Here is a 12,339-nt window from a genome sequence, read left to right as displayed (position 1 = left end):
CCCTCCTCTGTCTCTCCTCCCTCCTCTGTCTCTCCTCCCTCCTCTGTCTCTCCTCCTCCTCTGTCTCTCCTCTGTCTCTCCTCTCTCCTCTGTCTCTCCTCTCTCTCCTCTCTCCTCTGTCTCTCCTCCCTGCTCTGTTTCTCCTCTCTCCTCTGTCTCTCCTCCCTCTGTCTCTCCTCCCTCTGTCTCTCCTCTCTCTGTCTCTCCTCTCTCTCTGTCTCTCCTCTCTCTCCTCCCTCCTCTGTCTCTCCTCCCTCCTCTGTCTCTCCTCCCTCCTCTGTCTCTCCTCTGTCTCTCCTCCCTCCTCTGTCTCTCCTCTGTCTCTCCTCCCTCCTCTGTCTTTCTTATCTCCTCTGTCTCTACTCCCTCCTCTGTCTCTCCTCTGTCTCTCCACTGTCTCTCCTCTGTCTCTCCACTGTCTCTCCTCTGTCTCTCCTCTCTCTGTCTCTCCTCTCTCTCCTATCTACTCTGTCTCTCCTCTCTCTCCTCTGTCTCTCCTCTGTCTCTCCTCTGTCTCTCCTCTGCCTCTCCTCTGTCTCTCCTCCCTCCTCTGTCTCTCCTCTGTCTCTCCTCTGTCTCTCCTCCCTCCTCTGTCTCTCCTCTGTCTCTCCTCTGTCTCTCCTCTGTCTCTCCTCTGTCTCTCCTCTGCCTCTCCTCTGTCTCTCCTCTGCCTCTCCTCTGTCTCTCCTCCCTCCTCTGTCTCTCCTCTGTCTCTCCTCCCTCCTCTGTCTTTCTTATCTCCTCTGTCTCTACTCCTTCCTCTGTCTCTCCTCTGTCTCTCCACTGTCTCTCCTCTGTCTCTCCTCTCTCTCCTCTGTCTCTCCTCTCTCTCCTCTCTACTCTGTCTCTCCTTCCTCTGTCTCTCCTCTCTCTCCTATCTCCTCTGTCTCTCCTCTGTCTCTCCTCTGTCTCTCCTCTGTCTCTCCTCCCTGCACTGTCTCTCCTCCCTGCACTGTCTCTCCTCTCTCCTCTGTCTCTCCTCCCTCTGTCTCTCCTCTCTCTCTTCTCTCCTCTGTCTCTCCTCCCTGCTCTGTTTCTCCTCTCTCCTCTGTCTCTCCTCCCTCTGTCTCTCCTCTCTCTGTCTCTCCTCTCTCTGTCTCTCCTCTCTCTGTCTCTCCTCTCTCTCTGTCTCTCCTCTCTCTCCTCCCTCCTCTGTCTCTCCTCCCTCCTCTGTCTCTCCTCCCTCCTCTGTCTCTCCTCCCTCCTCTGTCTCTCCTCTGTCTCTCCTCTCTCCTCTGTCTCTCCTCTCTCTCCTCTCTCCTCTGTCTCTCCTCCCTGCTCTGTTTCTCCTCTCTCCTCTGTCTCTCCTCCCTCTGTCTCTCCTCCCTCTGTCTCTCCTCTCTCTGTCTCTCCTCTCTCTCTGTCTCTCCTCTCTCTCCTCCCTCCTCTGTCTCTCCTCCCTCCTCTGTCTCTCCTCCCTCCTCTGTCTCTCCTCTGCCTCTCCTCTGTCTCTCCTCCCTCCTCTGTCTCTCCTCTGTCTCTCCTCCCTCCTCTGTCTTTCTTATCTCCTCTGTCTCTCCTCTGTCTCTCCACTGTCTCTCCTCTGTCTCTCCACTGTCTCTCCTCTGTCTCTCCTCTCTCTGTCTCTCCTCTCTCTCCTATCTACTCTGTCTCTCCTCTCTCTCCTCTCTCCTCTGTCTCTCCTCTGTCTCTCCTCTGTCTCTCCTCTGTCTCTCCTCTGCCTCTCCTCTGTCTCTCCTCCCTCCTCTGTCTCTCCTCTGTCTCTCCTCTGTCTCTCCTCCCTCCTCTGTCTCTCCTCTGTCTCTCCTCTGTCTCTCCTCTGTCTCTCCTCTGTCTCTCCTCTGTCTCTCCTCTGTCTCTCCTCCCTCCTCTGTCTCTCCTCTGTCTCTCCTCTGTCTCTCCTCCCTCCTCTGTCTTTCTTATCTCCTCTGTCTCTACTCCTTCCTCTGTCTCTCCTCTGTCTCTCCACTGTCTCTCCTCTGTCTCTCCTCTCTCTCCTCTGTCTCTCCTCTCTCTCCTCTCTACTCTGTCTCTCCTTCCTCTGTCTCTCCTCTCTCTCCTATCTCCTCTGTCTCTCCTCTGTCTCTCCTCTGTCTCTCCTCTGTCTCTCCTCTGTCTCTCCTCTGTCTCTCCTCCCTCCTCTGTCTCTCCTCTCTCTCCTCCCTCCTCTGTCTCTCCTCTCTGTCTCCTCCCTCCTCTGTCTCTCCTCTCTCCCTCCTCTGTCTCTCCTCTGTCTCTCCTCCCTCCTCTGTCTCTCCTCTCTCTCTCCTCCCTCCTCTGTCTCTCCTCTGTCTCCTGTCTCTCCTCTCTCTCCTCCCTCCTCTGTCTCTCCTCCCTCCTCTGTCTCTCCTCTGTCTCCCTTCCCTCCTCTATCTCTCCTCCCTCCTCTGTCTCTCCTCCCTCCTCTGTCTCTCCTCCCTCCTCTGTCTCCCCTCCCTCCTCTGTCTCTCCTCTCTCTCTACTCCCTCCTCTGTCTCTTCTTCCTCCTCTGTCTCTCCTCTGTCTCTCCTCCCTCCTCTCTCTCTCTTCTCTCTCTCCTCCCTCCTCTGTCTCTCCTCTGTCTCCTGTCTCTCCTCTGTCTCTCCTTCCTCCTCTGTCTCTCCTCCCTATGTCCCTCCTCTGTCTCTCCTCCCTCCTCTGTCTCTCCCCCTCCTCTCTCTCCTCTCTCTCTCCTCGCTCCTCTGTCTCCCCTCCCTCCTCTGTCTCTCCTGTCTCTCCCCCTCCTCTGTCTCTCCTCTCTCTCTCCTCCCTCCTCTGTCTCTCCTCTGTCTCCTGTCTCTCCTCTGTCTCTCCTTCCTCTTCTGTCTCTCCTCCCTCTGTCCCTCCTCTGTCTCTCCTCCCTCCTCTGTCTCTCCCCCTCCTCTCTCTCTCCTCGCTCCTCTGTCTCCCCTCCCTCCTCTGTCTCTCCCCCTCCTCTCCCCCTCCTCTCCCCCTCCTCTGTCTCTCCTCTGTCTCTCCTCTGTCTCTCCTCTGTCTCCTCTCCATCATCTGTCTCCCCTCCCTCCTCTGTCTCTCCTCTGTCTCTCCTCTATCTCCCCTCCATCCTGTGTCTCTACTCCCTCCTCTGTCTCTCCTCTGTCTCCCCTCCCTCCTCTGTCTCCCCTCCCTCCTCTGTCTCTCCTCCCTATGTCTCTCCTCTCTCTGTCTCTCCTCTCTCTGTCTCTCCTCTCTCTCTGTCTCTCCTCTCTCTCCTCCCTCCTCTGTCTCTCCTCCCTCCTCTGTCTCTCCTCTGTCTCTCCTCTCTCCTCTGTCTCTCCTCTCTCTCCTCTCTCCTCTGTCTCTCCTCCCTGCTCTGTTTCTCCTCTCTCCTCTGTCTCTCCTCCCTCTGTCTCTCCTCCCTCTGTCTCTCCTCTCTCTCTCTCTCCTCTCTCTCTGTCTCTCCTCTCTCTCCTCCCTCCTCTGTCTCTCCTCCCTCCTCTGTCTCTCCTCTGTCTCTCCTCCCTCCTCTGTCTCTCCTCTGTCTCTCCTCCCTCCTCTGTCTTTCTTATCTCCTCTGTCTCTACTCCCTCCTCTGTCTCTCCTCTGTCTCTCCACTGTCTCTCCTCTGTCTCTCCACTGTCTCTCCTCTGTCTCTCCACTGTCTCTCCTCTGTCTCTCCTCTCTCTGTCTCTCCTCTCTCTCCGATCTACTCTGTCTCTCCTCCCTCCTCTGTCTCTCCTCTGTCTCTCCTCTGTCTCTCCTCTGTCTCTCCTCTGCCTCTCCTCTGTCTCTCCTCTGCCTCTCCTCTGTCTCTCCTCCCTCCTCTGTCTCTCCTCTGTCTCTCCTCCCTCCTCTGTCTTTCTTATCTCCTCTGTCTCTACTCCCTCCTCTGTCTCTCCTCTGTCTCTCCACTGTCTCTCCTCTGTCTCTCCTCTCTCTCCTCTGTCTCTCCTCTCTCTCCTCTCTACTCTGTCTCTCCTTTCTCTGTCTCTCCTCTCTCTCCTATCTCCTCTGTCTCTCCTCTGTCTCTCCTCTGTCTCTCCTCTGTCTCTCCTCTGTCTCTCCTCTGCCTCTCCTCTGTCTCTCCTCCCTCCTCTGTCTCTCCTCTGTCTCTCCTCCCTCCTCTCTCTCTTCCTCACTCATCTGTCTCTCCTCCCTCCTCTGTCTCTCCCCCTCCTCTCTGTCTCCCCTCCCTCCTCCCTCCTCTGTCTCTCCTCTGTCTCTCCTCCCTCCTCTGTCTCTCCTCTGTCTCTCCTCCCTCCTCTGTCTCTCCTCTCTCTCCTCCCTCCTCTGTCTCTCCTCTCTGTCTCCTCCCTCCTGTCTCTCCTCTCTCCCTCCTCTGTCTCTCCTCTGTCTCTCCTCCCTCCTTTGTCTCTCCTCTGTCTCTCCTCTGTCTCCTGTCTCTCCTCTCTCTCCTCCCTCCTCTGTCTCTCCTCCCTCCTCTGTCTCTCCTCTGTCTCCCTTCCCTCCTCTATCTCTCCTCCCTCCTCTGTCTCTCCTCCCTCCTCTGTCTCTCCTCCCTCCTCTGTCTCCCCTCCCTCCTCTGTCTCTCCTCTCTCTCTCTTCTCTCCTCTGTCTCTTCTTCCTCCTCTGTCTCTCCTCTGTCTCTCCACCCTCCTCTGTCTCTCTTCTCTCTCTCCTCCCTCCTCTGTCTCTCCTCTGTCTCCTGTCTCTCCTCTGTCTCTCCTTCCTCCTCTGTCTCTCCTCCCTCTGTCCCTCCTCTGTCTCTCCTCCCTCCTCTGTCTCTCCCCCTCCTCTCTCTCCTCTCTCTCTCCTCGCTCCTCTGTCTCCCCTCCCTCCTCTGTCTCTCCTGTCTCTCCCCCTCCTCTGTCTCTCCTCTCTCTCTCCTCCCTCCTCCTTCTCTCCTCTGTCTCCTGTCTCTCCTTCCTCCTCTGTCTCTCCTCCCTCTGTCCCTCCTCTGTCTCTCCTCCCACCTCTGTCTCTCCCCCTCCTCTCTCTCTCCTCGCTCCTCTGTCTCCCCTCCCTCCTCTGTCTCTCCCCCTCCTCTCCCCCTCCTCTGTCTCTCCTCTGTCTCTCCTCTGTCTCCCCTCCATCCTCTGTCTCCCCTCCCTCCTCTGTCTCTCCTCTATCTCCCCTCCATCATCTATCTCCTCTCCATCGTCTGTCTCCCCTCCCTCCTCTGTCTCTCCTCTGTCTCTCCTCTATCTCCCCTCCATCCTGTGTCTCTACTCCCTCCTCTGTCTCTCCTCTGTCTCCCCTCCCTCCTCTGTCTCTCCTCTGTCTCTCCTCTGTCTCCCCTCCCTCCTCTGTCTCTCCTCTATCTCCCCTCCATCCTCTGTCTCTACTCCCTCCTCTGTCTCTGTGTCTCAGATATTGATGAATGTCATATCTCTCCGGACCTGTGTGGCCACGGCACCTGCGTGAACACCCCTGGCAGCTTTGAGTGTGAATGCTTCGAGGGCTATGAAAGTGGCTTCATGATGATGAAGAACTGCATGGGTGAGTCACGCCCAGACACACACTGCTCTCTAGCTGACTGGAGAGTGGGAGAACTTCCTCAGAGATCATCTGTGCAAGTCATTTTTGACAGCTGACCTCATTGCACTGTCCCTCTATCGTCCTCCCTCTCTTCCTCCCCCTCTCCCCTTCAGATTTTGATGAGTGTGAGCGGAACCCTCTGCTGTGTAGAGGAGGCACCTGTCTGAACACAGAGGGGAGTTATGAGTGTGAATGTCCCCCCGGACACCAGCTTAGTCCCGATGGTTCCTCCTGCGAAGGTAGGCCATATATCCATCCACAGTGGACACTATACATTACACACACACACACACACAAACACACACACACAAACACCTAGAATATGAGACACTATACACTACAGTTTCCTTATATTTTTTTTTACATCATCCCAAAGTCATCTGGAATGCATTTTTAAGTTAACCAGACATTAACCCCCTTTTTAAACATTTTTTGAATTTATTTTACTGTTATTTGACCAGGTAAGTTGACTGAGAACATGTTCTCATTTACAGCAACAACCTGGGGAATAGTTACAGAGGAGAGGGATGAATGAGACAATTGTAAACTGGGGATGATTAGGTGACCATGATGGTATGAGGGATAGCTTGGGAATATAGCCAGGACACCGGGGTTAACACCCTACTCCGTTAAAGTAATCTCAAGATATTCTACTACTTTCTATGTTGTCTACTATGGAAGATAGTTATTTTGATTTAAGCTGACTGTCATGTCCTCTTTGTGTGTTTCCAGATGTGAACGAGTGCCAGCTGAGTGACAACCTGTGTAAGAACGGCCACTGTGTCAACATGGTGGGGAACTACCAGTGCTCCTGTGACACTGGTTACCAGGTTACACCAGACAGACAGGGCTGTGTGGGTGAGTGACCACTGACTGAGACATGTCATCATTTGTCTTTGGGGGAGGGGGTGCCATACTTCAGTGTACGGAAATACCTGACATAAGTACGTTTACAAAAATGATCATTAACAGAATTTGAGTTTTGTTTGTGTGTGTGTGTGTCTATACTTACCTGTAACCCATCTGATTGCAGATATTGATGAGTGTACCATTATGAACGGAGGCTGTGACACACACTGTACCAACTCAGAGGGCAGCTACGAGTGCAGCTGTAGTGAGGGATACGCTCTCATGCCTGACCTCAGGACCTGCGCTGGTAAGTATGTCACTGGGATACACACACATACACACACACACACACACACACACACTCATGGAAAAGTAATGTTAACACTCACTCTGTCACACCCGTGTAGATATAGATGAGTGTGAGGACAGCCCTGATATCTGTGATGGAGGCCAGTGCACCAACGTGCCTGGAGAGTACCGCTGTCTCTGCTACGACGGATTCATGGCCTCCATGGACATGAGGACCTGCATCGGTGACTATTCTCTTTCCACTGCTCTCTTTGTCTCTCTCGCTCTCCCCACCTCTCTCTCTCGCTGTATCTGTCTCTCTCGCTCTCCCCACCTCTCTCTCTCTCTCTCACTGTATCTGTCTCTCTCTCTCTCCCCACCTCTCTCGCTGTATCTCTCTCTCTTTTCTCTCTCGCTCTCCCCACCTCTCTCTCTCGCTGTATCTGTCTCTCTCGCTCTCCCCACCTCTCTCTCTCTCTCGCTGTATCTGTCTCTCTCTCTCTCCCCACCTCTCTCACTGTATCTCTCTCTCTTTTCTCTCTCGCTCTCCCCACCTCTCTCTCTCGCTGTATCTGTCTCTCTCGCTCTCCCCACCTCTCTCTCTCTCTCTCGCTGTATCTGTCTCTCTCTCTCTCCCCACCTCTCTCGCTGTATCTCTCTCTCTGTCTCTCTCTCTCGCTGTATCTCTCTCTTTTTCTCTCTCGCTCTCCCCACCTCTCTCTCTCGCTGTATCTCTTTTTCTCTCTCTCTCTCTCCCCACTTCTCTTGCTGTATCTCTCTCTCTGTCTCTCTCTCTCGCTGTATCTCTGTCTCGCTCACTCTCCCCACCTCTCTCTCTCTCTCGTTGTATCCCTCTCTCTCTCTCTCCCCACCTCTCTCTCTCTCTCTCTCTCGTTGTATCCCTCTCTCTCTCTCTCCCCACCTCTCTCTCTCTCGCTGTAACGCTCTCTGACTCTCTCTCTCTCTCTCTCGCTGTATCTCTCTCCCGCTGTATCGCTCTCTGTCTCTCTCTCTCTCTCGCTATATCTCTCTCCCCACCTCTCTCTCTCTCGCTGTATCGCTCTCTGTCTCTCTCTCTCTCCCCACCCCTCTCTCTCTCCCCACCCCTCTCTCTCGCTCGCTGTATCTCTCTCTGTCGCTCTCCCCACCTCTCTCTCTCTCGCTGTATCGCTCTCTGTCTCTCTCCCCACCTCTCTCTCTCGCTGTATCGCTCTCTGTCTCTCTCTCTCTCCCCACCCCTCTCTCTCTCCCCACCCCTCTCTCTCTCGCTGTATCGCTCTCTGTCGCTCTCCCCACCTCTCTCTCTCTCTCTCTCTCTCGCTGTATCGCTCTCTGTCTCTCTCTCTCTCGCTGTATGAGAGAGACAGACTGTCTCTCTCTCTCTCCCACCTCTCTCTCTCGCTGTATCGCTCTCTGTCTCTCTCTCTCTCGCTGTATGAGAGAGACAGACTGTCTCTCTCTCTCTCCCACCTCTCTCTCTCTCTCGCTGTATCTCTCTCTGTCGCTCTCCCCACCTCTCTCTCTCTCTCTCTCTCGCTGTATCGCTCTCTGTCGCTCTCCCCACCTCTCTCTCTCTCTCTCTCGCTGTATCTCTCTCTGTCGCTCTCCCCACCTCTCTCTCTCTCTCTCTCGCTGTATCGCTCTCTGTCTCTCTCTCTCTCGCTGTATGAGAAAGACAAACTGTCTCTCTCTCTCTCCCACCTCTCTCTCTCTCTCGCTGTATGAGAGAGACAGACTGTCTCTCTCTCTCTCCCACCTCTCTCTCTCGCTGTATCGCTCTCTGTCTCTCTCTCTCTCCCACCTCTCTCTCTCTCGCTGTATCGCTCTCTGTCTCTCTCTCTCTCCCCACCCCTCTCTCTCTCTCGCTGTATCTCTCTCTGTCGCTCTCCCCACCTCTCTCTCTCTCTCTCTCTCGCTGTATCGCTCTCTGTCTCTCTCTCTCTCTCTCGCTGTATGAGAAAGACAGACTGTCTCTCTCTCTCTCCCACCTCTCTCTCTCGCTGTATCGCTCTCTGTCTCTCTCTCTCTCCCACCTCTCTCTCTCTCTCGCTGTATCTCTCTCTGTCGCTCTCCCCACCTCTCTCTCTCTCTCTCTCTCTCTCTCTCTCGCTGTATCGCTCTCTGTCTCTCTCTCTCTCTCGCTGTATGAGAAAGACAGACTGTCTCTCTCTCTCTCCCCACCTCTCTCTCTCTCGCTGTATGAGAAAGACAGACTGTCTCTCTCTCTCTCTCCCACCTCTCTCTCTTGCTGTATCGCTCTCTGTCTCTCTCTCTCTCTCCCACCTCTCTCTCTCGCTGTATCGCTCTCTCTGTCTCTCTCCCCACCTCTCTCTCTGTCTCTCTCCCCACCTCTCTCTGTCTCTCTCCCCACCTCTCTCTCTCTCTCTGTTTCTCTCTCTTTTCCTATCTCTCTCTCTCCTTGTTTCTCTCTCTGTCTCGCTCTCTCTCTTTTTGACCCTGTTAGACATACTCCTCTGTCCCCTCTCCAAGACCAGTTAGCTCATGTTCCTGTGTGTGTGTCCAGATGTGAATGAGTGTGAGCTGAACCCTAACATCTGTCTGCATGGGGACTGTGAGAACACCAAGGGATCATTCATCTGCCACTGCCAGCTGGGGTACTTTGTTAAGAAGGGCTCCACCGGCTGCACAGGTACAGTACACGCACATGCACACAGACACAGACACATGCACACAGACACAGACACATGCACACAGACACAGACACATGCACACAGACACATGCACACAGACACATGCACACAGACACATGCACACAGACACATGCACACAGACACAGACACACAGACACATGCACACAGACACACACGCACATGCACACAGACACACACGCACATGCAAACAGACACACACGCACACACACATGCACACAGACACACACACACATACACACATGCACATGCACACAGACACACACGTACACACACATGCACACAGACACACACACACATGCACACAGACACACTCAGCACCATGGGCTACACACACATACTGGTAGTTACAGCAAGGATATTACTGTAAAACACGATCTCAGTTATGACGCTGTCATAAAGCTTTGGTCATGTTTAACTTCCGAGTACAGACGATAATGTATGAACCAGAGCACAGACGATAATGTATGAACCAGAGCACAGACGATAATGTATGAACCAGAGCACAGACGATAATGTATGAACCAGAGCACAGACGATAATGTATGAACCAGAGCACAGACGATAATGTATGAACCAGAGTAGAGACTATAATGTATGAACCAGAGTACAGACGATAATGTATGAACCAGAGCACAGACGATAATGTATGAACCAGAGTACAGACGATAATGTATGATCCAGAGTACATACGATAATGTATGAACCAGAGCACAGACGATAATGTATGAACCAGAGCACAGACGATAATGTATGAACCAGAGCACAGACGATAATGTATGAACCAGAGTAGAGACTATAATGTATGAACCAGAGTACAGACGATAATGTATGAACCAGAGCACAGACGATAATGTATGAACCAGAGTACAGACGATAATGTATGAACCAGAGTACAGACGATAATGTATGAACCAGAGCACAGACGATAATGTATGAACCAGAGCACAGACGATAATGTATGAACCAGAGCACAGACGATCATGTACGAACCAGAGCACAGACGATAATGTATGAACCAGAGTACAGACGATAATGTATGAACCAGAGCACAGACGATAATGTATGAACCAGAGCACAGACGATAATGTATGAACCAGAGTACAGACTATAAGGTACACAGACTATAAGGTATAAACCAGAGTACAGACTATAAGGTACACAGACTATAAGGTATAAACCAGAGTACAGACTATAAGGTATGAACCAGAGTACAGACTATAATGTATGAACCAGAGTACAGACTATAAGGTACACAGACTATACGGTATAAACCAGAGTACAGACTATAAGGTACACAGACTATAAGGTATAAACCAGAGTACAGACTATAAGGTACACAGACTATAAGGTATAAACCAGAGTACAGACTATAAGGTACACAGGCTATAAGGTATAAACCAGAGTACAGACTATAATGTATAAACCAGAGTACAGACTATAATGTATGAACCAGAGTACAGACTATAATGTATGAACCAGAGTACAGACTATAATGTATGAACCAGAGTACAGACTATAATGTATGAACCAGAGTACAGACTATAATGTATGAACCAGAGTACAGACTAATGTATGAACCAGAGTAGAGACTATAATGTATGAACCAGAGTACAGACTATAATGTATAAACCAGAATACAGACTCTAATGTATGAACCAGAGTACAGACGATAATGTATGAACCAGAGTACAGACTATAATGTATGAACCAGAGTACAGACTATAATGTATGAACCAGAGTACAGACTATAATGTATAAACCAGAATACAGACTCTAATGTATGAACCAGAGTACAGACTATAATGTATAAACCAGAGTACAGACTATAATGTATAAACCAGAATACAGACTCTAATGTATGAACCAGAGTACAGACTATAATGTATAAACCAGAACACAGACTCTAATGTATGAACCAGAGTACAGACTATAATGTATGAACCAGAGTACAGACTATAATGTATAAACCAGAACACAGACTCTAATGTATAAACCAGAATACAGACTCTAATGTATGAACCAGAGTACAGACTATAAGGTACACAGACTATAAGGTACACAGACTATAAGGTATAAACCAGAGTACAGACTATAATGTATGAACCAGATTACAGACTATAATGTATAAACCAGATTACAGACTATAAAGTACAAATCAGAATACAGACTATAAGGTACAAATCAGATTACAGACTATAAGGTACAAATCAGATTACAGACTATAAGGTATAAACCAGATTACAGACTATAAGGTACAAATCAGATTACAGACTATAAGGTATAAACCAGATTACAGACTATATATAAGGTATAAACCAGATTACAGACTATAAGGTACACAGACTATAAGGTATAAACCAGAGTACAGACTATAAGGTACACAGACTATAAGGTATAAACCAGAGTACAGACTATAAGGTATGAACCAGAGTACAGACTATAAGGTACACAGACTATACGGTATAAACCAGAGTACAGACTATAAGGTACACAGACTATAAGGTATAAACCAGAGTACAGACTATAATGTATAAACCAGAATACAGACTATAATGTATGAACCAGAGTACAGACGATAATGTATGAACCAGAGTACAGACTCTAATGTATGAACCAGAGTACAGACGATAATGTATGAACCAGAGTACAGACTATAAGGTATGAACCAGAGTACAGACTATAAGGTACACAGACTATAAGGTATAAACCAGAGTACAGACTATAAGGTACACAGACTATAAGGTATAAACCAGAGTACAGACTATAAAGTACACAGACTATAAGGTATAAACCAGAGTACAGACTCTAATGTATGAACCAGAGTACAGACTATAATGTATGAACCAGAATACAGACTCTAATGTATGAACCAGAGTACAGACTATAATGTATAAACCAGAATACAGACTCTAATGTATGAACCAGAGTACAGACTGTAAGGTACACAGACTATTACATTTACATTACATTTAAGTCATTTAGCAGACGCTCTTATCCAGAGCGACTTACAAATTGGTGCATACACCTTATGACATCCAGTGGAACAGCCACTTGCATCTAAATCTTTTTAGGGGGTGAGAAGGATTACTTACCCTTACTTACCCTATCCTACTATATATCCAACTATAAGGTATAAACCAGATTACAGACT

The 12,339-nt window shown here is 50.2% G+C and overlaps 1 protein-coding gene across 3 annotated transcripts in view; it reads left to right on the top strand.

The window, feature by feature from the left end:
- fbn2b (fibrillin 2b) overlaps nt 1-12,339 on the top strand; it is a 143,132-nt gene that overhangs the window by 87,592 nt on the left and 43,201 nt on the right. For all 3 annotated transcript variants that reach the window (XM_052475118.1, XM_052475116.1, XM_052475117.1), the window contains exons 26-31: nt 5,212-5,340; nt 5,493-5,618; nt 6,112-6,237; nt 6,413-6,535; nt 6,636-6,761; nt 9,041-9,166. In XM_052475118.1, the coding sequence (XP_052331078.1) occupies nt 5,212-5,340; nt 5,493-5,618; nt 6,112-6,237; nt 6,413-6,535; nt 6,636-6,761; nt 9,041-9,166 (756 nt within the window). The remainder of the gene's footprint in view (nt 1-5,211; nt 5,341-5,492; nt 5,619-6,111; nt 6,238-6,412; nt 6,536-6,635; nt 6,762-9,040; nt 9,167-12,339) is intronic.

The sequence above is a fragment of the Oncorhynchus keta genome, chromosome 22, assembly GCF_023373465.1.
Source record: "Oncorhynchus keta strain PuntledgeMale-10-30-2019 chromosome 22, Oket_V2, whole genome shotgun sequence".
Classification (NCBI taxonomy): domain Eukaryota; kingdom Metazoa; phylum Chordata; class Actinopteri; order Salmoniformes; family Salmonidae; genus Oncorhynchus; species Oncorhynchus keta.
This window is presented reverse-complemented; position numbering and strand designations above follow the sequence as displayed.